General features: G+C 48.3%; 1 protein-coding gene across 4 annotated transcripts in view; it reads right to left on the reverse strand.

Annotated features, from left to right (window-relative positions):
- Positions 1-19,659: 19,659 nt before the first annotated feature.
- Positions 19,660-27,390, reverse strand: part of NRP2 (neuropilin 2) — an 88,519-nt gene continuing 80,788 nt past the window's right edge. For 2 of the 4 annotated variants that reach the window (XM_005484146.3, XM_026791638.2), the window contains exons 16-17: positions 23,737-23,805; positions 19,660-23,049 (exon numbers count right to left, since the gene is read on the reverse strand). In XM_005484146.3, the coding sequence (XP_005484203.2) occupies positions 22,796-23,049; positions 23,737-23,805 (323 nt within the window). In that variant the 3' untranslated portion in view covers positions 19,660-22,795. Of the gene's footprint in view, positions 23,101-23,736; positions 23,806-27,390 lie in introns of all 4 variants that reach the window. The other 2 variants (XM_005484145.3, XM_026791637.2) reach the window with 1 other exon arrangement.

Consider the following 27,390-nt stretch of genomic DNA (forward strand, 5'->3'; position numbering starts at 1 on the left):
GGGTATTAGCGTATCCAGTCTGGGACAAGGAGGCTTTGTGGAAGCCTCAGGACACCAAGGGTGTGTCCATCAGCATATTTTCTTACCTTCCAGAGTGATTTGCTTAATCAGCTTTGGCTTCCTGCTCAATTAAGCAGCTCCTTTGGTGGGGCAATGGGAATGGAGCGGTTGCCAGGGGTTGCCTTGGGAGAGAAGAAGGTTCAGAGGTTGGAAATCTCCTTCTGAAGGGAGCTATGAAGGAAGTTTAAAGTAATTTAGCATAACAAAGGAAAGGTTAAGAGGTGACTGGATCATCATCTCTAAGTACTTATTTAGAAATAAGCCTTCTGGGAGCAGAGTGCCTTTAATTTGGAGGACAAAAGCATAACAATATACAATGCCCGAAAGATGAAGACAGATGAAAACGGGGTGTCTCCCTTGTTAATGCTTAAGATTCCCTACTAATGTATTTGGAAGGATGGAAGAATTTCCATCTTTCAATATCTTCAAATCCAGACTGAAGATCTCTCTAAGAGACAAGCCTGGGGTCAGACAGAAATTATGGGCTTGTGTTTCTGTGGCCTGTGTCTTGCAGGAGTTCACATGAAATGATTTTATCTGATCCTTTAGCCTTCAGATCTATACATCTCCCTGCAATAACTAACACTGCCACAAATGTGCTAATTCCATCTGGTTGTTTGCAGATGACCATAACATGACACATTTTGTGTCTGCCTCTCCCCAATGTGGTTCTGATGGACATCCAGGCCCTCTGTGCCACTGCAGACTGCAAAGCCGCCTGTGAGCCCCCTTTCCCTGAAATGAATTTCAGTGATGCAGCATTTTGCTGTACTGGTTTTCTGTCCAGGGATGGTTGGAAACTTGTTGCTGCACAGTCTGGTTAAAACATGTTTTGTGGTCCAGGCTCTGTGGTCCAGTCTACTGAGGACTACCGAGGTATGCAGTATCCCATCATCTGCAGAGGCCGTATGACTTTATTTCTGCTGAGCTCTGGCTACTCTGAAAAGTGACTGTCACTGAAATAGTGGGAACAAAACCTGCTTTTACAGAAAATGTTACAGTTTGGGAGAAGGAGTCCTCTTCCCCCGGAAAAGTTCAGGTTTCTGCTGCTTAAGTCTGAATTTGCCTGATGAGGACATGAAAAAGCTCTTGGCTTCCAAATCCACCTGATTTAAGACAGCTGGCTGCATGGTTTGAATTTCTTCTCCTCGGAGTCCTTGAGTTGCTCAGCTGAGCGTTGTGTTAATGCTGGGCTTTGAATTTGCTATTGCTCCCTGAGTGGCTATGCTCTGCTGCCCAACCGTGCGGTAGTTCCTCGGCTGATGTAAATCAGTTTAGCTCCACTGCCTTTGCACTCTGTCACATCCCCCAGCTTACAGCGTCTCCCACAGCCTGGCGCCCAAGGCAGCCACCGCAGCAACCTCACTTGCCTTGCCCCCTGGGGCCGTGCAAAGCAAGGTGAGGTTTAGCTGGAGCTCCAGTTAAAGCTCAGTTGGCTGAGGCAGAATTTCAGTGAAGCGGTGCTGTTGTAATCTTGGTCCCACTCTTTGGAACGAGGGGGTGCAGTGTTGCTCTCTGTGACCCCCCCGGTGCTGTGAGCAATACAAAGGAAGGCAGTGTCCCTGCACTAGGACCTTGACTTCAGCAGGCTTCCTGGTGGATTCAAACTTCCAGCATGACTCAGGGTATTGCAGTGAATCTTTAAGATAACATCTTTTGCTTGCCAACATGTAGGCTGGCTGCCAAAGGTGGGGGAGGAGATCTGTTATGAGTCTTTTGTATGTGCTCATAGTAAATAGATACATGCCAAATTGATTACACTTGCCTTTCTATTTCTCCACTAGGAATTGAAGGAAAGGAAGAAGTAGTCCCCTGTGGTCTGCCCCAAACCACTGCCTCACACACTTGGTTTCTCAGGTGCCTGTAGCTGCCCACTGCTGCTGCTGCTGCAGCCAGCACACACCCCAGAAACAATGGCATTGGGATCCAGATTTTGCAGCATGGGTTGAGATCCCTGACTGCTGGGCAGGATGCTCTCCCACTCCATGTTGGGATGCTCTCCCACTCCCCAGCATGCTGCCAGGTAAGAGTGTGCTGGGGTCCCGGGTGACAGGTGAGGGGAACCAGCACTCAGCAAGGCCAAGTGACATGGGGTGCTGCTGGCTGGGGTCCGAGCTGCCCATGGCAGGGACACCCTACCTGGCTCAGCCCCCATTCTGCAGAGCTGAACAGCATGCTGGGCCAGCTCAGCCCCACCTTGTGCCCTTGGTCCTTGCCTACTTGCAAAACCCCAGGACAGCATCAGTTTTTGATCTAGTCTCTCTCACTGCCAAACCATTAATTTTTCCAGTTTAAATGCTTAATACAATGGCCCTGTTTTGAAGTCTGCCAGCTGAGCTGCCTCTGAGCTGCTTAGGACTATCATTTCCAACTGTTCTCTGGCAAGATGATTTCTCAAATGATTTAAAAAAAATAATCAAAGCTCTAAGCACATCTGTGGCTGCCTATGTCTCTGGGAGCAGGGAAGATTAGCTCAGAGGCCATCAGGTGCTTTCTGAAATGGAAGTCTTCTCCTGCAGACGACACAGCTCCTGGCGGTGGAAAGACCAGCCACTAATGTGGCTCTTGCTGAGATTTCTGGCACCAATGTTTTGTGGCTGAGTGAAAAGAGCAGCCTAAACCCACCTGATTTAGGCTGCTATCCTAAATCAGCTGTGGGTTCTCTTCACACATACCATCCAGCTGTGCTGATGTATTGGCAGGCTGACCTGGTAAGGAGATCTATAGTGTGCGTGGTTTTACTTAAATGCTTTTCTATTCCTATTAGTTCTTCCTCAGACTGCAGTATAGGTCCTTCACCCTTCCCTAGAACAGCTGGCAGAGGTAGGCAGCAACACAAACTTTTGCTTCCATGGCAGAGACCAGCTAAGACAGAGAGCACATTTGGAGACTTCTCTGTGGCATACCAATGAGGTTCTACTTGTGTACTGCAGCTGAAGCTCTGTTTCCATCATCTCTAGGAAAAGTTGATTAGGTCCAGTGGATTGCTGACTTCTTTTATGAAGAAGCTGTAAAAAGTTTTTTTCTTCTGCTAGTGCTGTTCTCCAGGGAGTTGTTGGCAGAGAGAGAGAGGCGAGTGTCTCAGCAATAATACATTTCAAAGTTATTATGCCAGCAGAAAAGAAACACAAGGGTTTGAACTTGGTAATATATATTTTTTTATGACAGGACAGAACTCTAAAGGGGCCCTCCTGCTGTGCAGACCTCCCTGGGTTTGCAGGGCTCCTGGCTGGCTGCACTGCAGGGTGACAGCGGCTGCAACTGGAATCCCATTTCAGGCTGAATCCTGGGGGAGGCTTCTGCCACTGAGCTGGCTCCCACGCTGGCTGGGGAAGATGGGGATTTGGATGGAACTTGTCTGTCCCTTGGGCATGTCCCTTCTTCTGGCTGTGGACAGACAGGAGCCCTCCTACCTACACCCACCAGTCACGGTGGCACATTCAGGTAGTGAGCAGTGCCACCAGCCCAAACCTTTGTGCTGCTGTGCTATTGGTAGTGCTTTCACATAGGAAATGGGTGTTTTGTCATCTGAGACCTCTTCTTCTTGTAATGATTAACCTTTTGCTAATGATTTGATATAATATTGGGCGACATTGAGTGCTGCGATATTGATGTTTAATGTGTTCCAAAGCAAGGGCTCAGGAAGCAATAAAGATTTACTGCAGCTAATGTGTGAGGGCTGGGTTCTCCCTGGGCCCTGCGCTCACTGATGGCCTGATATGTTTGCCGTGGTGTGGCAGCATCGTCTAACAGAAGCTGAATTTCTGGCTAATAATTTAATGAAGGCTTTGCTGTATTTCCAATTACTGGAAAAAGCCATGATTCTATTCTGATATGTGTTATAAAATCAGCCTTTTGTACTGGAAGGAGCCAGGGGAGAGCACCTCATATCTCTCTTTTGGCTCTGATCAGTCCTACAACAAAGCCTGCCTGCCCCGTAACAACATGTTGGGCCATAAAGAGGTGCTGCCCATGAGTCTGGGAGGCAGCTCCTAAATGGAGGAGAGTAGCAGAGGCAGAGCACCTAACTGGGGCACCCACCCAGCCCCAGGACCCTCCATGCCCCACACATGGCTGAGGTAGATGGAGCTGGCACAGGCTGACACCACAAATAAGATGGCGTGGGAGGAAAACTTGGAAGGACAAATTACTGTGAGTATTGATTCCCCTGACTGCTTGCAGAGGGATTTCATTTAGCAACACTGCCAATGACATTATGTGCAGCATCTTGTCCATGGCTAGTTCAGTGGCATTAAGAGAATTACTTTGGCCTAATGAATAGGAATAGGAATATTTCAACCTTCTCCCTGGAAAGTAATGGTGGATCATCAAGTGTGCAGCCAAGTTCAGGTCTAGTCACTTGCCAAGTGAATGCAAATGACAGGTTGTTTTACTTAATGGATGCCATGGTGTGTTGGCCAAAACTGTTGTCTCTTTTCTTTGTAGATTGGTTTTCCCCCTTCTCTTCTAAATCAGACTTTGTCTCTGCTCCTGATTGGCTTTTTTTTCCAAGCAGAAGACATTTTTGCTGACTCTTGCACTGAAATCTGTCTGTAGATTGCACCAAAACTCCTCTATCAGCTGTATTTTATGCTGTGCTAAGGGAAGAGGCAGAAGCTGGTGTGCTGGTAGTGGTCACTGCCAGCCTACAGTGGGCCACAGCTCCCTATCTCCTTCCAGCTCAGAACCAGTGAGATGCTCCATCGATGTCACTGCTACTGTCCCATCACTGGGACCATGGGGACATTGTGGAGTCCCACACTGTGACACTGGGCCATTTGCTGGCATGGTGACGTGGGAACAGCTGGGCTGGGGGGCTGTTGGGTTTGTGCTGAGCACTTGCTCGTGCAGTGCTCCAGCACCTCTGCTGCCAGCTGCCATTCAGCCAGTGCCCCGCAGCCACTCCCTTCCAAGGCCTTCCTCCTCTGGCATGGCTCGTGGAAATGCTCCTGGCCTCAGCTGCTGTTGTTGGCAAGAGGTTTGCAGGGGTGAAAATTGCTGTGAACGGCCAGCCCCTCACCTGCGGCAGGCTCACTCAGCCCAAGAGCGGGTGGTTGCTCTGGGCTGCGGGGTCTGGGTGGTGCTAAAGCACGGCTGCATCCCCAGCACGGAGTCCAGCCAAGGCCAGGGATCTGCAGATGGGGAGTGCCATTCCATCAGGGCCTGGATTTAGTCCTACACATACAGTGACGTTTTGAACAGGATGTGCCTCACCACAGCTCAGAAATTAGATCAGCATGAGACAAAATATCATCACAAACTAATATTTTCAGATGGGACGTAGTGTTTTGCTTCATACAACAGTGAGGATTTGCAATGGCCAGGGGTGTACCTACTGTGTAGGCACACAGTTTGTGGTAATTGGGAGTGGGGCTGTGCCCTCATCCCCAATGTGCTACAGCTCTGAGCAGCAGGTGAACAGCATTGAAGGTAATGAGCCCTGGAGTGCCCAGGTGCACTGACCAATCACCAAAGGGAACAGAGGGCACACACAGTGCATCACCATGAGGGTATAAAAAGTTGGGCTAAAGAACAAGAAGGGCAAACACTTGCAGCCTTCTGAAGTGGTATGGTGTTGCTCTCTATGGGCAGATGCCGGAAGCCTTCTGATGGGGTATAGTGTTACTCTGTATGGGCAAATGCTTAAAGCCTTCTGAAATTGTATGGTGATACTCTGTATATTGTGGCAGTCTCAATTGTGACATATGCTGTGACAGGTGGGCTTTTCACCTCTTCTTTTGTAAAAAAAAAAAAAACAAAACAACAAAAAACCAGAAAAGTGTTTGTGAAGTAAACTCTGACATTTCAGCTACAGACTAGTCACCTTTCAAGCGAAATGACTGTTACTGCTCACTGGCAGTTAATCCTTGCATGGAGATTTTTGTTTAAAGAGCTGGAGGGAGGTGGGGTTTTTACTTATTTGTTCAGAATCAGGGTTCTATCCTAATTAATTTTTTAGTTGACAGGTTTCTGCTTTGTTTCTCCAAGTGTTTTGATGTATGAGCAGAGATGTCGCACGGGATGTGTGTTTGCAAAAGAGGCTGATGGGAAAGATCAAAACTGATTTGTTTTGTTTGCAGAGAAAGAGGCTCCAGTTCTGTGAAACAGAGCAGGGAGTGTCTGAAGGCCTTAGACACCAGCATTTTCAAGCTGAAAACGCAGCTGTAAGCTTGTGGCCAAAGCCCTGCTGACCTTGCAGAAGCCACGATTTCGTGTCAGATGTCTGTCACATCCTGCTGCCCCCTCCCAACCTGCTCTGGACAAAGTAACTCAGCACAGACTTGGGGATGAGCCCAAGGGCTTCTCCATCTCCAAGACTGAGCACAGCAGGGGCTGCTGAACAATTTAGGAATGATGTGGGCTGGGAGAAATGCTAAACAGGTCTCTGACCGTTTGCATATAAGCTGCAAAATCGTGCTCACAATAGGGCTGCAGAGCTGCCTTTTGGCTGGAACCATGCCTGGAAAATGTATTTCCCAAGTGGGGAGTTCAGCCATTACAAATCCCTGACTGATGTGGTCGAGGAACATGGCAAACACATGACCCATTACCATGATCCGCCAGGCTGCATCATGCTAATGCGCTTGTTTAACCCTCTGCAGCACTACCCAGGAGCTTCTGCCTCTGAGTGTCTCCAGTGTCAGCCCTTCCTGGTGCAGACCCCCATCCCCACAGGCACAGATGGGAGCTCCCTGGAGGAGAGCTGGCCTGGCTGCTGGGAAAGCAGAGTGGAGAGCATGGGAACAGGCAGGGAGCTGGCTGCACTGCTCCCACGGAGCCTGGGAGTGAGTGCTTGCTGTGAGGGCTCATCAGGGCAGTGGTTTCAATGCTGGGTAGGGTGGGACAGGATTGTCACCTCTTTCCTGGTGCCTGACTTCTGAAAACTCAGTCTCCCTGGTGCTCTTTCTTCTTCCTGGTTTGCTTGCAGCCTTTGTCCTTCATGTCCTTCAAGCTGTTGCCAGGGTGGATGGCTGCACTGTGGGGTCTATGATGGGATGGATGGAGGTAGGATGGTAGTCCTACTTGGGCTCCCTAGCCAAACCATAAAGCATAGCTTTATGGGCATGGTGTCATGCATTTGGGGACCCGTAAGGGCATGGGCACTATGTGAGGAGCTCCCTGTCCCACCCTGAGTTTTGCTAAGCATGTTCACCTACACAGGCAGAGAGTGAGCTGCCATTGTCCTTCACAAGCTGTTCTAACTTGTCTCTAGCAGGGCTCCAAGAGCACAGTTTGCTTGGAATGACTGTCATCCACAGCAGCATTGTGGCTGGGCCTGAAGTTGGAGCCAGCTGAGGTGCTTGGCTGAGATGCACAGATGTGGAGCTGAGTGCTGTCACCTTTCCAAGGAGCTGTGGCACTGTATCCTGATGTTGGCATAGGCTGGCATTATGCTTAGTGAATTCAGAGGATGTTTTTACACCGTGGTGGTTGGGAAGGACTGAAGAGGGTTTCTTCATCTTTTTAAACAATAGGTAACGGCAAAATCCATCCCCTGCCTCTTTTAAAGACAGCTCCTTTTCCTGATGGGTAGATAGATATAATGAGATTCTCATACTCGTAAATCTGCTCTGACTTTACTGCCTGGAGATGATGTGAAGAGAACTTCATACAGAGAGGACTCTTGAAAGGTTAAAAGGGAACCAGCAGTCTTCAGAAAGTCTTCATCTAGAGAAAACAGACAAGAAAATCCATGTAGAAGAAAGCACTTGAGCTGGATGAATAGGTGTCAGGGATGAATGCAAGTGACACCGGCAATGGGGCACCTTGTTGTGAAAGCAACCTGAAGCTAGTCCCCCATGTGGGGCAACTCTGGTGCAGGAGCCAGCCTGTGGCTGCTGTGCCCAGCCCCCAGCCCAGGGTACCCTCACACCTGACACCCCTGTGGTGACAAGGGGGCACGAGTGGGGCAGAGTGGAAATGTGTTGTGGCTTTTTTTTTTGTGCTCTGGTGAATGTTGCCCCCATTTCAGCCTCTGCTCTGAGGCACTGATGAGGGGCATCCCTGTCGCTTAGACCCTTCTCCAGGCTGCTGGGTCTGCCACAGTGGACAGCCCCATGGGTGGGGTGATGGCACACCATGGCCTCACCACATCCCAATGCTGCTCCACCTTCCCTCTGGGCTCTCACAGGGTCACCCGTAGGGTCAGGGATGTGGGAAGGGAAAGGGGTGCAGGAAATGGCCACAGACATTAACTGCATGGTTAAACTGGTTGGTAGATCAGTGAGCATCTGATCAGCACCCAGAGGAGCTGGGGGCAGCTCTGTGTTTTTGAGGAGCCCTGGTCCAAGGACTGGCAAAACCCTGGAAAGATTCCAGTAGCTCCTATGCAGGCTGGCTATTTCTCAGCTGGAACAGCTTGCTCGGCGTGGCCATGGCCAAGAGAGTGAAAGGAAAATGAGATGTCCCAGCCTGTGCCTTGCCCCAGGACCAGTGGTCAGGGAGGTGTGATTGCCAGGCAGGGCACTGCAAATAGTGAGAATGGGCTGGAGATGGTACCAGATGGTGCAGCCTGCTCCCAGAGCACAAGCTGTCGTGCAAGGTCATGTCTGTAGTGTGGTGCAATGATGTCCTCATGATGTCATAATGCAAGCTGGCAGCTACTTTAGTGGCAGAGAGTTAGACTTAAACCTTCCTCTTCCCATTACAAGGGGCAAGTTGTGTTTGCTGGTTTTCCTGCTCCAGGTAGCCTCTGCTCCTGCACCCTTGCTGAGACAGGAAAGCAATCCCGAAAGCAGAGCTGCAAGTGGGGAGAGAGCAGATGACATTTTTAAGCTGCGATCATTGAGGAATATTAACTGCTCTTGAGCTTTCTGACTGCCAAAAAGTGATGCTTGAGCAATGTGGCGCCAGGAATCCTGAAGTCACTTTTGTAGCCTTGGAAAATGCAGCTGCTTTGGGATTTCAGCCCAAGACGGCTGTTATTATCCACTGTGCAGAATGAAGCTTCTGTTGGGAGCTTTCACAAAGGCCATCAGTCTTCCCAAATAGTGGTTGTTTTTATCACCTGGCAGTAATGATACTCTCTAGTCCCTTTAATATCTGAGTGTGCTCCCAAAGTGAGACCAGGAAGCTCATTTAGGGCTTGCCCCCTCCAAGGGAAACAGCTTACAATTTTCTGCCAGGTAGCCCTGCTGTTGTGAGAATGGGCACGACTCACCTAATAAAAACCTTGCTGACAGACACGGCCTCCTGGAGGTTTATCTGAGTCGTTTGTTGCGGAGCACAGCAACATATATCAGGGCTGAAATAGGTGCCAAGCAGCAATCCTAATGCACGCCGTGGCTGCTGTAATTGATTCGCAGGCAGGACAAATACCCGGTGGAGAGCACGAGGGGCCCTGCCTGCTCTCCCAGCTAAAATGTTATAACGCTGTGTGAAATCGTATTGCTGAAGCCTGTGGCTAAAATCCATCTTGTGGGCTGGCTGGCTGTAAAGCTGCATCATCCAAAATATCCCCGTCCCTGCATGCACTGGCTGGGGCACTTGGGCTCCAGTTCAGAAGGAAACATATTAAAAAATGGATCAAAAGTTATGACTGTTGCCAATAATGTGTGTGCAGCATTGCGTGCGTGTTGGCTTCCATTTTTTGCCTATGCTGTTTTATTGTTCCTCCAGGTAAATGTTGAATGAGAAAAGGCTTAAAACTTGAGGAAGCCACTTGAAACCATGTAGAGTTGTGAATTTCAGCCATGGCTAATGTTGATGAGGATGGCTTGGTGTGGTAGTGGCTCTAGGAACATCACAAATTCCTCACACTAGGAAACAGCCTTAAATTTTGTTGGTTGTCTGGCATCTACTATGTACATGTGGGGCCAGCTGTGGTACTGCCTTCCCATTGCTCAGCTGGGGAACTTGGTGGGAGGTATCCCTGGAGGGGTGTGAAATGTCACTGGACACCCCTAAGCAGTCTCCCCAAAAACATAGGCTGGCTGGGGGAGCAGGCAGCAGAGACAAGCTGCCATCTCCTGCAAGCTGCCTAATTTCATCAGTTGCACAGGGCTGCCTCACCGCACATCCCCCCCAGCATGGGATCAGGCAGAATTAGAGATTTGATCCTTAGGAAGGGCTGGGGGAATGTCTTACAGTGCGAAACTGGAGGAGCTCAGCTTGTTTAGCTTATTAAAAAGAAGATTAAGAGGTGACTTAATTGTGCTGTGTGAGGTACCTTCATGGGGAGAGAAAGGCAGGTATTAAAAGGCTGTTTAATCTAGAGGAGAAAGGCATCGCACGAGCCCACACCTGGAAGCTGAAGCCAGACAAATTCAAATTGTGAATCAAACAGACCTTTTAAAAAGGGAATGTTAATAAAGATTAAACTACCCAGGAGAGCTGTGCATTCCTTTGCCTTTGATATATTTGGATGCAGACAGGACACACTTCTGTCCCACACACTCGAGCCAAGCAGGAGTTACCAGGCTTGGTGAGGAGTAATTGAATGCCAGACCCAGCCCTGCATCAGGCAAGGTCAGGTGAGATGATCTAATGGTCCCTGCTGGCCATCACTGCTCCCATGCCTGAAGGCTGTGATTTGTGTGCTTGTGTCCAGGCAGCTGGCAGGGACACGGCTCTACCAAGAAAAATCAGTGGAGAAACACGAGGAACGTGGCACTGTGTCAGAAGGGACAAGAAGACAAGTGAAGACTGATGTGTATGTGCAGAGTTAGAATACTAGAAAGGAAAGGCTTTTAGCCAGAAAAAGGCTTTTCATGAAAAAAAACATATTATTTCTGGACAGTAGCAGGCATGTAAAGTTTTTGTGCTTAGCTACCCCTGATTTTCCTCACAATTCATTCAAAATAAAACCAATCCTCAAGTTTTATGTTGACCAGGAAATCAAGGATTTGATATGAAAGCCTCATTTGGGGCAAGACAAAGACAAGTCATATCCCAATTTTATGAAAGTACACGAAATGATGTACAGTGAAAGAATACCTGAAAACCTCAGAGAGGCCCAGGGGTGGCTCAGGAGCCACTGCTCGCTTGGCAATGCTGGAATACATTGTGAATTAATTTTTGTCTTTATTTTTATGAGCCTCAGGGCTGGTAGTTGAGTATGGATGCTGAAAGGAGCTGCTGTGGACTATCCCTCATAATTTTTAATAACACTGGGATTCAGAAGAGCTTATCTCCTACTCTGTGCCCTGAGTCCCTGTGCTGGCCCTGGGGATGGCCTGCCCAGAACAGGATTCTGAGATGCAGCACAGAAGTGTGGAGGGATGCACTGAGTCTCGGCTGCTCCCAGGCTGAGCTGATGGGCTCCTGCAGCAAAGGATGGAGCCCAAGAGAGGATCTTGCTGAGAAGTTGTTGTTCAAGGTGCTTTTCATAATATTTAAAAAATGTGTTTCCTTCCTCTTGCAAATGTTCAAACATCTTTAAAGTGTCTGTGGTGCCAAGCTGCTTCTCGCCCTGTTTGAAGAGAAATAAGCTTTCTTTAAAGAAAGGGAGCCACAAAAAGCGCAGTGAGCCCAAAGTTAACAGCGAGCAGACCGAAACTAAATTAACACCAGCAAGATTTCAGCTGCCCCTCCGAAATATTGTGTCTCACGGCAAAGGGCCTGCGAAAAGATGGGAGAACAGATTGCTTTAGCGCATCTTCTTGGTGTCTCTGCGGCACAGATGAAGCTCAGGCTGGGTCCCCTTCCCCTTGCCAAGCCTGCAGTGGGGACTCACAGCCCCCAAAAGTGGACGTTGGGAGGAGCAGGCTCTGCAGTGCCATGAACACCCATGGGTCCAGCACCACGAGGGGATGTGACTTGGGATGCTGCAGCCAGAGAGTTTAGAGAAGCATCACCTGCAAAACCTGAGTGTGAGCCCAAAAAAAGAAGCAGTGGAGAGAAGGCAAGGGACAGGGAAGGAGAGCCTGGCCCTTCTCCACCGCCATAAATTGGAGGAGAGAGAATGGGAGCATTGGTTGTTGGCCATGGTGTCACAGCTCCGTGTGGATTACATTGGCCAGCTTCAGTGATGAAAATAGGCAGCCAGCAGTGAGTTCCTCTTTGTAACAGAAAATAGTCAAAACAGCTTGAAAACTATTCATAATGAGAGCTCTGAGAACAGCCAATGCTACACACACAGAGTGAATACTGTCATTAAGCACTCTTTGGATGACAGTCCCAGCAGTTCATTATCCCCCATCACTGCTTGGGGAGGGCGGTGGAGGAGAGAGAGGGGTGAGCTTTTTTTTAAATGATCCTTTTTTTCTTTTTTCTAAATTAATCTCCACTGTAAAGCAGAGCACCAAAGGAGCAGTACAAAGGCAGCATCCTGCCTTGCCAGTGACCTCTGAGGCTGGAGCGTGGGGCTCTTGCAAAAACCAGTGCTACCAAAACACAATCCCAGCCCTGAGTCTATTTAATTTGCTAATGGATTGTATTTATCTTTCTTTTTCTTTCTTTTTTTTCTTTTTTCCTTTTTTTTTTTTTTTTCAAGATACAATTTCTGGTTCTATCTTCTTCCTCTGAAAGTGCAAACAAAAGTTTACTCTTAAGAGCCTAGGTAACATTTCTGACTCAGATATTAGGCAGTGTGTCCAGCAGCTGTGAGCTCCAGCCTCAGCACCCATTCACCATGAATGATGCAGCAGCTGCTGGAAGCCTCCTTCTCCATGTGAGGATATTCACCTGCAGGCTGTGACTTCTTTGTGTGGATGCAGGTGGGTGTCCTGGGCTGTGTCTGTGGAGCCCCTCCACGTGGGGACTGTGGGGCAGGGGGACAGCCAGGAGGAACAGGTCTCCCCGCTCTTGTCCCGCAGTGGGCCACATCCTGTGGTTCCCTGTGTTTAGGGAAGAGGTGAAGGATGCCAGGCTGGGTACAGGCAAAGGACTGGCAGTGCTGTCCATGTTTCCAGGCCAAGCCAAAATGTGTCCCCCTGGGCTAAATGGGGATGCCAGCTGGAGGTGGTTTATAATTAGTTTATAACTGGCAGCTTGTTTGAAGAAGAAGTGTTTGTTTCTGTCACGATAGTGTCACAATGCACATTGGGTCTCCTAACCAGAGGTTTTTAGGATGTGAATATCCCTGTATGCCCAGAGGAGAACTCTGTGCCCTTGCCTGGTCAGAGGAGCCCAGTACCCTATTACTGCCATCCAAATTCATCAGGGCACCCTTTGGCATCAGGAGGAACACTTGTTAAAACTTGTGCTAATATTTCCCCAGCCTGCAAAGTCACCTGGGCAGCTGTGATGAGTCACTGTGGCTGTGTGTGGCTTCCTGCTCTTCATCAGCATTATCTTTCCTTCATCTCCAGTATCTGAGGAAAGCATCAAATCTTATTCCCAAGTCAGAATGCTGAATCTCTTCAATTCCAGCAACATTGCTGTGTTCACAACCTTGTCATCATCCTGAGGCTGATAACCTCAGGCAGAGGTGTTAATTTTTTAAGTCATTGAGCAATGTCCTGTTTGTGATACTGGATATCCAGAAATACAAGATACAGCAGCCCTTCCCATCCTCCCAAATCACCCACCAAACCTTCCACCATTCCAGCCAGCTTCACTGTCCTCCTCAGCCCTTGAAATAGATCCTGATTTAGAGCTGCCCCCTGCTCATGTGCTGAGGTCTGGCATCATTGCATGGCAGGGACTGCAGATCACTCTTGGAATTGTTTTATCCCAGAGCAGCACACTGCTGTTCCCAGGCGTGGCACTGCTCTGTTTTAATGAGCTTTGGCCATGGCACTGTCAGCAGAGCCCTGGCTGTTTGATGATGGCCCCTGGGGATAATTAATCCAGTGTGTGCCCAGAGCCCCGTGCCTGCCTGTGGCCCCGGCTGGGGCAATGCCAGCAGCATGGATGGGCTGTGGCTGAGATGTGACACTGCCTTAAAGGGGCCTCTTACCCATCTCTTCCTCTGAAATTGAGGCTAACATTGTTTCTAACGTCATAGTCACTTCTTCCTTTGGAAAAAAAGAAAAAAATATTATTTTTGAAAAACAATTCCAAGTGAGACTCTGTGACTCACTCCATAATGCTACCAGGCCTAGATTAGGATTCTCCTTGCTGATACCTGTATCTACACCTGGCCTCCACAGAGCTGGTGAGGACAAGGGTGGGGCTGCTCATCCCAGGGAAGTGGGCTAATGTGCTTTGCACCATCCCCTTCCCTGAATCCCCAAGGCACACAGCTCCATGGAGAGGGGTTAACTGTGCAGCTGCCTTTGCCTTTGGCCACTTCAGCATGTTTCCTCCATGTTTGTCCATCCCTTTGGAGTGTGCTGCTGCTGCAGCTGGAAGGAACTGCTTGAATGGCACTGGGTATTTGTCTATTTGAAGTAGAGCAAAGCAAGAGTTACTGAGATGGCTTTCCCTTTCCAGGAAGAAAGCCAGAACTGGAACTGGCTTTTTCTTCCCCCTTCTTTCCTCTAAACCAAAACAAACAGAAGTTTTTAGCTGCTTCAGCAGGTAATCTCTGCCTGTGTGGGTGCAGGGAGGGATGTGGGGAGCACAGGGATGGGTGCCACATCTCCTTGGCTGGAACTGTGTGTGTCACCCATAGGGAGGGAGTGCCAGGCCTGGTTTTCTATGTGTTTGCAGAATGTCTCCTCATCCAACAAAATAAATAAATGGATAAATAAGAATTGCCGGGCGAGATGTGGTGGCAGGGTGCCAGTCCCAGCACAGCCAATTCATTTTCAGTTCTCATTAATTTGGACTGACCTTTGCTCACATTTCCACCATGAGCACGTTCAAAACAAGGCAGACATTTAACTCTGTTTTGGGCAACGCTACTCTAATGTGGCTTTTTTTTGCATAGCTCTCTCTTTTATGGTAAGCAAATGTACTGCCAACTTTTCTCTTGCTATGTACATCAGCGAAAGGAACCAGATGCTTTGTGTTTTCCTCCGAAATGTATCTGAATGTTGTTTTTTGTTTAGTGTTTCGGAGGGAGGGCTGGCTTACAGACAGCATTTCATAAATCCAGTCCTCAGTGCACACTGTTTCCCAACTTACAGCGGGTCCTGGCTGCGGCTCCTGGCTGGGTTTGCGGTCTCTCCTCACACAGTGTGGCAGCAGCCCCTGAGGCGCTGAGGGGCTGATTCCCAGCCGTGCCACTCTCAGTGGGGCACGGCTGCCTCGGGGGGAGTCCCCCTGGAGGGGTCCCCAGTGAGCTGTGTGAGAAGGGTGTGGGGCCGGGCAGGCTCATCCCGCTGCCTGGCTTCTTGCACAATGGACCATCCACAGCCTGGCCCGTGCAATGGCCGTGGCTCTTGAGATCAGCCTGGAGGCACATCCCAGGGGAAAACATCTCCAGTTCAGGAACGGGGTTTGCTGCTTGTGGGGGGCAGGATGTGAGGATTGGCCTGGTGAGTGCTGCTCTGCCTCTGGAAATGGAGGGGTTTCACTCCCGGAGACACTGGGGCCGTATGGGGCTGCCTGTGCCCACCCCTCTCTTTGCTGGGGCTCAGAGCTGCTGTTCTGCGTGGTGGGGGCTGCTCCTCCTCCTCCTGTCCGAGCAGACCTGAGCTGTTGAAGCCACCCCAAGAAATTCTTGCTGTGCAAGAAAATCATGCAGTATTGGGCAAGATTGTCAAAAATACCTATGCCACCAGGGCACTTCTGGCCATTTTAAATAATTTCTCTCCTCTACCTCCATCAGTACTTCTGCTGCTATTTTTATAATCAGTCTTCTGCTTTCAACTCCTTATCTTCTTTAGCTTTCCTTCTCCTTTTCACACTTCATGCCCTAAAATCTTTTCATCACCTTTTTTTTTTTTTTTTTTGGGTCTGATTGGGCTTTATTTCTTCTCCTCCACCAGATTTATGTGACTTGTCAAGTCCAGCAGCCGTTTGTCTCTGCCTGATGACAGACTTGTGTCCCACCCCCCTCCGAAATCAGATTCATGGCTGTTCTTTAAGGCCCTTTAATATTTTAATGCTTTGACTATAAATTCCATTTTCTCTAAGCTTCAATCCTTGTGCGGGCCTTCCCGCGGAGGTTGGGGCGCCCCCCCGCTCCCGCCGTGATTTGCGGTGTGTCACAGGCGGCGCTTGCCAGGGCTTTGCTCCGCGCACGGCAGAGGAGGGCAGGGGAGGCGAGCGGAGCAGGAATTCGCTTTTCCTTAAGCTCAAACGATTCTTCAAACCTTGACAGGAATTGACTTTTTTTTTTTTTTCTTTCAAGACATGATTTGTTGTGGGCTTGTTGTGCTTTTTATTAAAATGCTCTCGTGGAGTGCTTAGAAAGGTTGGCTTTGCACAGCCTCAGCTTCCTTCTTTAATAAATGCAGCCTCGGCTTACAGTTTTTCCCTCTGATGTGTCAGCTGGGGGACTCACTCTCCATCTCAAATGCACCCAGACTGCTTAAATCATCCTTATTTCTCTCAGAGGGAAGAGAGACTTTTGCTCTCCAAAACTTTTCACACCCTAAGTTAATAAAACTTCTCTGCTGAAAGGGATGGATGTGACACTGTGCTGAGGATTTCATGGCCGAGTGCTGGATTATTGCTGTGGTGTGAAAGGCTCCCCAGCCTTGGTAAGCACATTGAATGTCTTCTTAAAATATGAGGTTGAAATGCATTTGGCAACGGCTGTGTTGCTCAACACAGCCCATCACCGAGGTGTCCTGTGCCTCTGCTGAAGCCACTCTGCTTCCAGGGTTGCACAGAGAGCTGGGCTGGGAGCCAGGATGCAGCTACTCTATAAACCCCAGAGACCAGGAGGGCAAAAACAGCGCTAGAAATTTGGGCAGTTTTTGTAGAGAAATCAAGTCTGTTATTAAGCATGAGATTGGCAGCTGATCCAAAGGGTGACAAAGCAGCCATGCACTGTGCCAGGAGGGACCTGATAGGAAATTATCAGCAACATCTGGGACAGCGATTTCCTCCAGGTTTGTAAACATTTAACCAAGGAAATGTTAGCAAAATCCATTGCAGCAAACAGTCGTGAGCCACCAGCATGGGCTGGCTCACCCTGCAGCCCTCCAGCCACTGCTGCAGCACAGGGAAGCAGAGCTGTATTTCTTCCCTTGATTTTTGGCACCCGGGCCGAGGCGGGGGCAGAGCTGCTGAGTTTAATGCAGTGCTTTCCATTTTGGATATTAGTAGTGCAGCTGAGTTATGACACAGGAGCTGGGAGAGGAGTCATTCCCTCTCAACACATTCAGGATTAGTTATTTTCCCATTAAACTGCTTTAGACACGGTGAGTTTGTTGCCTCAAATGGGTCACTGCATGTAACAGGAGTTGATAGGAAAGCCTAGTCCTACCTGATCAGTGTGAGCGACAACACAGACCTATTGAATTCAATGCAAATTTTGCTACAGATGCATACAGACTAAAACTCAGTGTCACCCTCTGTATTTACACCACAGGGTTCTGCTGAGCAGCCACAGTAAGGCTGAAAGGACACAGCAGGGACACAGCAGTGGTGGCACTGGGTGCAGTCAGGTTCCCAGTGCTCAGCTCACCAGGAGTCAGCACCTGGTGGTTCACCAATACTTCTCATGGCCAGGTGGGTTTGTTCATTTGGGGTGTAAAGGGGGAAGAAGTGAACTATTATTTCAGTGCAGCTATTGAACAGAGCCATCCACCTTTCATGGGAAGAGGCCATTGGGAGCTTCCCAATAGAGAGAATGTGCCTTTATGAGTGTTTGTCATCAGGGTTCAGGGGGCCTGGAAATTATGGAGGCAATGGACGGGCTCCCTGTGGTCCCTTCAGGAAGGAGGTGAAGCACCAGTCAGCCTGCCAGAGTCATTGTCCACAGCAAAGCTGGCACCAGGTTTTGCTCAGTCCTGTTGGATGGCTGGTGATAGACAGAGGCGTTCTTCAGTGAGAGACAGAAGAGAGTGAGGCAACGGGAGGCTCTACTTGCACCTGCCTGCAATTAATTAATTACGAATCCACTCATTAGCTCAGCCCCATGGCTCCCCTTACTGCCAAGCCCCCAGCTGTCCAGAGAGCAAGTCATTATTTGAAAAGATTTCCCATTAAATCCAAAAGAAAAGGAATATTTGAAAGAAGAAGGGGCAGGAGAAACAGCAAGGGTGCACACACGATTGCAATCAGCTGTAGAGGATGTGCAGGAGTGCCTTGATCCCCATCTTGGAGCAGCCCAAGAATGATGGAATAGATTTCATTAGCCTGAATCAGCCCCTGATTACTCTTGTGCCATGTGAAACACCCCCCATGGCTCCCCACAGTCTGGCCTCTGCTTGCAGTGGGTACCTTTGTGTGCATGGCAAAAGCGCCAGGGCACTCCAGGTCCCACCCCATCCTGCTGGCTCCGCAGCAGCCCCATCCATGTGCAATCCCAGCTTGTGCGGAAAAAAGTGCCAGAAGATTTAAATTTCCTGAAGTGGGTACCTGGCTCCCTTGGTGCCCAGGCACAGCTTCAGCCCAGCTCACAGGCGTCTAACCCCAGCCAGAGCACACATTGCTTTGTGGGCCGTGTTTCCATTACCTGCTCTCTGCTGCCTGCTTTAGCTCCCTCTCACCGCAGTGATTTACAGGCGGTGTTACGGCAGGACAGCTCTGACACTGATTGAGTCGCTTATCTGCCGTCTCCGTCCTGCTCCCTGACAGCCTCTCCCCCAGGTATCAATCTGCACATCAGTTCTTTATTCCTAGGTGAGAGGAGAGCTGTCAAGGTTGCAGCTACACTGTCATCTTCATCTAAGCTGCCAGCCACCCTTCATCGCTTAAAGACCCTCTTTAACACAAACGCTCTGGGAGGGGGTCACCGTCTTGGAGATGGCAGCAAAATTTCATTTGCTCTCAAGGTGCTCAGAGCTTGATGGATTGGCTCTCATTTGTCAGGGTGCCCATAAATAAACAAGAGTTTCCAAGCTGTAGGTTCAGCCCCACAGCTTCTCCTTTCTGCAGCCCTGCAGTGGCTCCTGGCTGTCTGCTACAGGGAACACGGGCAGTGTTCTCACAGTGCTACTGTGAGACACGGGCAGTGTGACAGAGGGCTGCCACCAGGGCAGTGTGACAGAGCAGAGGGAGGGTGGAGAAGACAAGCATGTGGAGCCAGGCTTGGCATTGGGGTTTGCCAGGAGTCCCCCCTGTCTTTGTGATGAACAGCACTGAAGCTGAACTGCAGAACACCACCCCATCCCAGTCACTGCCCACTTTGGCAGGTTCATAGAGTCAGGACAGGGACACGCTGGGATACTAGCATCTGTACCCTGAGGTGGACAAACTGTGACAGGCTGGCCCCCACCAGTGCACTTTAATTCTAAATAATTTTTCTAAGTGATTTTTAGCCTAAAACTGCACTGGGGAGAGGATCCTCTCTGGGATCACTGGCAGCATTAGGCCATGGCACAGGGTGACAGGAAAGGACCTGCATCCACTTTGGGGTTTGCTCTCAGATGCTGCTTTTGGGCCAGAGCAGCTTCCAGCCATCCCCAGCTCTGATAGGAGATGCTGTGTGTGTGCACTGGATCTGTGTTAAAACCCCATGTCACCTTGGTGTGCCACTCAGCCTGGGTAATCCAAAGGGACACACTGTGCACAGCAGAGGAGAACAGTGGGCATGGCCCTGCGTGCCTCAAGTTGCACCTCATTCTGCTGGGGCTTCTGCTACCCACAGCCCTCTTCAGTTTGGTTTCCTTGTTGCTGCTCTTTCATGAATAAAAAAGCCACTGAAACATAATCTCTACCATAATGTTTATTAAATAGTAATTTTAAAAGGTTTTTATACAAATCATATAAACACAGTTTTATTTTTTGTTTTGTTTTGTTTGTTTGTTACACCGAAGAATCACAGTAAAAGCTCTTTAAGTCCGTAAGTCCTGGCTCAGCCAGTAAATGGTCAAATACCTTGAACTGCAAACCTTGGAGAATTTCCATTTCTGCATATAATTTCTTAATGGTTTAATTCCCATGCTCACCTCCAGCACCTTCCCACAAAATGAAGTCACCCAGAACTACAGCCCGCTCATTAGCAACATGTCCTGCCATGGGAAGCGCATGGAGGCAACAGCCCATTTAAGCAAAGGCATTAATGCCGATTTTCTTTTCCTTTTCTGAAGTTCACAGAGGGAATTGCAATCAGCAAACCTAATCTATTTGCAGAGGAGGATGCAAGGAATTGAATGCACCAATGACCTTTCCCCCCCTCCCTGTTGAAGTTACAATCAAACACAGTTTTCCATAGAACAGTAAAGCACCCGGCAGAGGTAAGTGAGGTATTGGCTGTGCAGCATGATCGGCCTTCTCTCGCCTGGCGAGCTCACACGTGGCCCCAGCTGCCAGGGGCCAGCGGGACACACGGGCTCGGCCCGTGCCACCTTAGTGCCAAGGTCAGCAGTACTCCCCTGCCCCAGATCAAGAGATACATTAACACGAGTCAGTCCCACGGAATAAGTCACATACACGATACATACAGAGAATTCACGTGCGTGTGCAAACACACTATTTCTGAATATATCTATATATGAACTCTTCTCTCTGTACGCCTACTAGACACCATAACATCACCTTTTTAATTATATATTTTCACCTATTGTTTGCCTAAGTTGGCTTTTCTACTGTATGGTCCTTTTCCATTCATCCTTCCCCTCTCTGGTGATTTGAAGGGAATGAAATCATTGAGCAGCAGCAATCCAGCTTTGAAATGGTCTGGTACATTTCCTCTCACTGCCTCTGTTTCTTCTGTACAGTAAAATAACATCCCTGTGGAATTTGTCTGTGAAAAACGCCAAAGGGAGTAAGGTGATTCAAAAGGAGAATCAGAGACACATTTACTGCTGTTTTTGTCGGGTGCACAGTGTGAATTAGAGAAATGGAGTCTTTGTGTGCACTTCTCTGCGTGTGTACACCGACCACAGAGGTGCTGGTGACGCAGCTGCTCTCTCTGCTCCCCCAGCACATGTGCACCTTTCTCACAGCAGAGAAGGGGTTTTTTCCCTAAAATCTTATTGTCTGAGGGAGCTCTTCATGAAACAGCAGTCAAATGTTCCTATTCCCACAGTGCCAAGGAGCAGCTGTGGCACTGCCCATGTGTCCATGCTCATCTCCTCTCCAGATGTTGCTTGTGTCCCCAAACACCTGGGCTCCTGCACGATGTGTTTATGAGCCTGGGCAAACTGAGCTTCACAACACATCACATCTTTGTCAATAGCAGTTGGTGAGGAAAATGATGCCATCCCACCCCAAACTACTTGCCAGGTAAAATGTAAAAACCAGGACATGCCAGGTATTACCAAAGAGCCCCTGGACAAGCAAGCCCAGTATGACAGAAAGGTTTCTAATTTATCTATGTGCAAGCTGATAGAGGTGATCCACCTGTACTGAACTGGAAATGAAGGCATTGCTTTGGGGTTCAGCATTTCAACTCTTTTTTTCTCCATTCAGTTATTTTCATAACACTCCTGTCCCACAGCACAGTGGTAAGTGGAGAGGTACCAGCTGCCACACAATGTAGCCAGACCATTTGGAAGTAGAAGGACCAGATTTCTGCTGGGCTCTAATCAGCAGAGAGTGGTGAAGAAGAGCATTCTGTGGGGAAGGATGAAGGCCTCACTTGCTATTTGCTACAGCACTGATCATCAGCTGGAGGAAAAATACTTCTAAGGCACTTGTTCAAAGTAAAAAAAAAAAAAAAACAAACAGCTCACAGATAGAACTTGGGGGTTTTGCTACTGATCAGGAGAGCACAGCTTTGCTCCAAAGGGGATGTGGTGGCAGCTGTTTGGTCCAGCAGTGCTGGTGGCACCAGCTCACACCCCCCAGCTCCAGGGACAAGGGGAGCATCAGGAGGGTGAGGGGGTGCCAGTGGGCACCATGGCCAGGCTCCCCACGGCTGTGGGCATGGCTCCAGCCTCCTTCCCTGTTCATTTTCCCTTCCTGGCACTTTGGAGAGGCCTCAGCACTGTACCTCAAGTCAAACCCCAAGTGAAGCCCCCTTCCCAAAGCCATTGCCTAAGCGCCACCAACCCGACAGGCTCTATCTTTCCTTTGCTGCAATTTTCTCATTATAGCAAAAATTAAATGGCAGGCTCAAGAGGGGTGGGAGATTCAAATAAAGGCCTTCCTGATGAAGGCCTCTGATGTTGCAATCAAAGATATGGATTTAATAAATGGCTCTTATTCACAAATCACTTTAAGGCTCTTCAGCTTTTCTCAAAGAGGTGCTTCTACACATAGGGTTTCCCTTCTATATTTTCTTTCTTAATGATTTCAGAAAGTGCTGTTGTTACTGTTGACAGTAAAGCCAGTATCCCACCTTTCCCCTGCTACCAGGAGAAGGAAAGTTGAAGGTAACAACACGCTTCCATTTTCAGGACCGCAAACTGCAGCTTCCTGTTCTTAGTGTGAAGTGCACAAATCCCTACAATGATATCTGGACGGAGACTAAAATGGACAGGGGCTCCGCGTGTGTGTGTGTGTGTGTGTGTTATTTCTAAAGAAATCCCTCAGCCTTCTCAGCAACTTACCAGAGAAAGGAGGTGGGAAATAACAATCAACATTTAGTTTCTCACATCCAAAAGGTAAACCAGGCTCCCTTACCACATCCCAGCCACTCACATCAGCAGAAAATGAAGATGAACCAACAAACAAGGGGCTCAGTCCCCCTTGCCTGGCACAGTCTAGTTTGCAGGAAAGCCACTCGGTCCTGGTGGAGTGTGACCCAGCAGCAAGACCTGGTGGCAGGAGCAGTGCCTCTCCTCACTCCTGCTCCCCTCATTCCCTGTTATGGCATTCAGTTCCCATAGAAAACAGCAAAAAAGTACCCCCCTGCCAGCCCACCTCACCGGGCACAATGCCATGGGTGATCCCCAGGCACCCATCAGGCCTCCGAGCAGCACTTCTGGTGGTTCATCTTCACCTTGTGCTTGATGCCGTCGTACAGTTCGAAGTTGTAGTTCTCCAGCGTGGTGGAGCTCCGCGAGGACAGCCCGGCGTACGAGCACGTGCAGTAGAGCAGCAGACCCGCGCAGATGGCCCCAAGGAGGACACCCAGGGAGCTCATGGCTATGATGGTCACCAGGATGGGATCCAGGGTGTATAGCCAGCTTTTCTCTTTGTCCAGCTTCCCGGTTCCTGGAGAGTTAGTAGAGAACAGTGTGTCGTTCCTATCCGATCCAAAGTAATCTGCAGTGGAACGGGCACTTATTATCCAGGGATCACTTTTTACTCCCCCCTCACCTTTTTACATTTCTTACTTGGAGTTGTGACGGCTTTACAAGAGTTAAAGTATATATAGGGGACTATCTCAGCAGGATTCACTAACCCACGTCTAGAAATCATGTGAAGCACCAAACTGCCAAGAAAGTTAGGCACCCTGATTCACTTTTAGACATCAGACTATTGACATAATGTGCAAGAATTCTAACCCACCGAAACTCTGGCCCTTCCAGTGCCACTAGGTTCAAAACTATGGAATCAATCTGTCACAGGTCTCAGACTTAATTTTCTTCATTTACAAGTCAAAATGCCATGCAAGCAGCAATTAATGCTTAAAAGATCAGTTTCACTTCACATTCACAATGCAATACATTGACTTTGCAAGGTTGCTGGCTGTTGGAAAACAGGAAAAGAAAACCAATGCCTTTGAATGCTAAGCCATCACTTCAATGTTTGTTCTCAAGTGTGTTCTAGCTCCTGACAGCACTAAAGTTGAGATCTGTGAGTAATCTGAGCATCTGATACTGAAATACAAGCTGTCACAGCTGAATTGTCCGTGTGTGTATGGACAATGTCCATGTCCATGTCCATTTGCATACCAACCTAGATCGTCCCTGTCTTCAAAGTCTTGCTCAGAGCTTGGGAAGTCATCCTCCATTCTTGGGAAGTTCACTGGAACAACAAAATGGGAAGCACTGTTTGTTAAAAGAGGCCTTCTGGCAGCATCATTGTCACTGGTCACCGGACTGTGAGACCAGCCAGAAGAAAGTAATTGTTAAACTACTACAAGGCTCTTCCTTGTGAAAGGAGGAGGAACTCATTATCTTTCCTTGGCCAAAGTCAATGAAGACTCTTGCACACTTAAGAGACGAGGATCTTCACACTATGTCACATTTCATAACCACCAGATCACCAGCTTTTAAGAAGAAAAGAGAGTGAGCAAAAAGCAAAGAAATCAGACACCTTGAATAGCACTAAAATATTGTCATTGGTGCCTCCATAATGGCCATAATTCACTATTAACATGCTCATTGGTATTACCCTTACACATTTGAGTAGGATCTTAGTGCCTGTCATTACTTGCCACTAATGCTGGATCCATTTAGCACACACTCTACTTTTCATATTTTCCCATACGTCTGACTGGATATAGACCTTCAGTGACCAAGTTCCTCTTTGGATTTCAGATAAATTCACAGTAATTTGAGGAATTTATGTGTCTTCATTATATGTTTTAATACAAAAGCTGATTGAAATGGAGAGAGAGACAAATGGCCATATCTAGGCCCTTATGTTAACATTTCCCTGATCCAAATTCCTTTTAGTGGTGACAATCTCTTTCTATTGTTCAGCACAGACCAAGGACTAGAAACCAAATGCACATATTATAATCTGAGCAGAAGTAAGTTATTTTCCTGTGCAGTCTTCCTATCATTTTCTCTGCGTACAGTTACCATGGCTCTTTTCCACTTTTCCAAAAGAAAATGTCTTTTCATTTCAATCTGTGAAGAGTTTTCAAAGCTGACTGTAACTTGGGGTACTCAACTGAGAAGGTGTCTTGAAGTGATCAGGAATGCAAAAAATCAGGGACTAGAAAGCGATAGAAGTCACACCTTGGAAGTAGTTGTGATTAGAACCAAGATTACTTTATGCCTTGTGCCAAAATGGCAAGAAGAGTTTAAAGAGGTTACTTAACAAACAACAAAAACTTAAGACTGTAACTTGTACCTAAAAAGCCACATGCAAAGAAATTATTCAAAACCTTATTTCTGCATATTTGCATGGATATTTAGGACTTGAAAAGGCCTCCTGAATTGTCAAATACACTTTTTTGCTATCCCAGACAACTGTGTCAGGCAATGCATGCCAGGGACATTTCAAGGTTCACTTCCAGAGTGGGTCTCTCCTGAAATCCACGCTGCCCCAACACCGCCTGACCTCTGCTGGAATTAATGACACCTTCTCATTCCTCAGGCAGAATTGTATCTGCACCCAAAGGATGAAGGGATTTCTTTGAATTTGCAAGTGAACCTGGCAACAGGAAGGCTCAGAGCCAACACCTGCCCCTCCTGCCGATGAGCTCTGCATCGAGTGAGTCAGTTAAGCTGACTCAAGGCTGCTGGTACCTTGTCAGAGAAACACAGGTGCACACTGCCTTCTGTAAATCCTCACTTTAGCGGTGAGTTCACATGATTTCTCAACAGTTCTCGAACTGACAGGCCCAGATGGCAACATCTTAGGGCTGGGAGAACTGCCTGAGGGCCTCTTGCAAACATTTAGATCCAAACATGTGGAAAAATAACTCGCAAAGCATTTCACACGTGGAGATGTCTGAGCTGCTAGTCACCCACTGGAAGACAAGCAGTGAGATTTGCCATCCATGTCACCCACACAACCCTACAGAAACTGTATGTTGCTCAAAACTGTATGAGCAGAGATCAAAATTAGATGACAGTCTGCCCGAGGAGTCCATGTGTGGAGAAAGGCTCTTGGAAGTCATTTGACATTCCATATTGTAGCTGCTCTAAATTTTGTGTGAGAACAAGCTAGCAATTTGATCCTTTTGTAATTTCCCAGGGTAGCCTTGAGGGAAAAGCCAGAAATAAAAAAGTATTGGTTAATCAACACTTTCAAAAGAACACCAGTTCTTCCAGCCTGAAAGGAAGGAGCACTGGGAAAACTTGAAAAGAGAGAACATTTATACAAAAAGCCCAGCCTAGAATCTGTTTACTCTTCTAGTGATTTGCTCAATTCCCCATGCTAATACAACTCTTAAGTCCTGCTTAAATGATATCTTCCTACTTGCCTATTTTCCTTCCTCCTCAGGCCCTCATTTTTCTGTTCCCCACATGCCATTTCATTGCTATTTGATTGTATGTTATCATGCAGGGCTCTACACCCTCCGGAAAGCTTTGGAAAAATGTAATTCAACGTTTCTTTTTCCATACTGGGGCTTCTCGAGTCATTAACTGAATCAGCTCAGGCTGTGTGGGTGTCTGTGGGAATTGAAGCTGGTGGTCTCAGTTCAGTTCCTAGTGGAGATGATTTAGAATCTAGCCTGTCACAGAATCTAGCCTGCTCTTTGTCATCAGTTAGGCTCCTTTGGGACAAATCCCAGCAATACATTGACAAGTAGAGCAGGCCACAGAAGGCAACTCCCTTAGAAAGTGGTCCCCAGAAAAGCCCTGCAAGCTGGTGGGCAGAATGGGAGAAACATACATCACTCTGTGTTGTGGAAAGCTGCTTCCTTAAAGGGCAGATTTCAGGAACAACTTACCTTGCATTTTAAAAGGCAAAAAGTATTCTGGAGAAAGGTAGACAAGAAAGTTAAGGGGAAACTGTAATTAAATATGAGGAATGATTTCTCCTGAGTGAAAGGCCATTTTTAAAGCCCGTGTGCCAAATGATAGCTGTGAGCACCTAGCCAGTCCTGGCCAAAAGATGATATTAGCAATGATTTTGGAAACAGCCAGATGCCAAGAAAGGCTGTTATCTGTTGGATCTGAGAGCACTGCCAGCTAAAAGGCTAATTTATGGGACCTGGAAAAAGAAAGATAAAATTCTAATCAGACAAGGGCTGATTTAATACCATGTTTGTATGAACTCACAGGGAGGGAGAGCAGGAGAGAATTAGTATTTCCAGAGATTAAAGAGTTTCAGTGTACATCTGTTTTAAAATAGTAGCAGAGGTGGGAGGGACTGTGCCAGGGTGGATGAGAGGGGCAGGAGAGCAGACACGGCGCTCTGGTGTCCCACACAGACACACTCATGCCCCTTGCAGGAAAGCTCCCCAAACCCGCCCAAGCCAGCTCAGGTCTCCAGAGCTGAGCTCAGCTGTCTCGTGGCCTGGCAGGTGCTTCCCCCACCACAGTGCTCAATGCCAGCCTTCCTGCATGGCCTTACCTGCAGCACCACCGCCTCTGGCACAGACCCCCACACCAAGCCAAGAACTACTGCTTTGGAGAGAACACCCAGCCCTGATTGCTGGAACCTGGACACATTCTTCCAAGGCAAATGACAACTGTCAAGAAAAAAATTGCTGTTTCTTTCCAGCCTGACTTTGTCTGGTTTATGTCCAGGCACCAGGTGCTGCCTCCTGCCAGGTCTCTGAGGGGAGCTCAATCACCCTGGGCAAAGCTCTATCACCTGGCATCTCTCTCTACACACAGGCATCTGCAGATTATCTGTGGTGTCTCTTGGAGTCTTTCTGGCTGAACAAAATGAGCCTCTCAGCAGGAGATGCCTTTCCAAAACAAT

This window comes from Zonotrichia albicollis, chromosome 10 (assembly GCF_047830755.1).
Source record: "Zonotrichia albicollis isolate bZonAlb1 chromosome 10, bZonAlb1.hap1, whole genome shotgun sequence".
NCBI classification, from domain to species: Eukaryota; Metazoa; Chordata; class Aves; order Passeriformes; family Passerellidae; genus Zonotrichia; species Zonotrichia albicollis.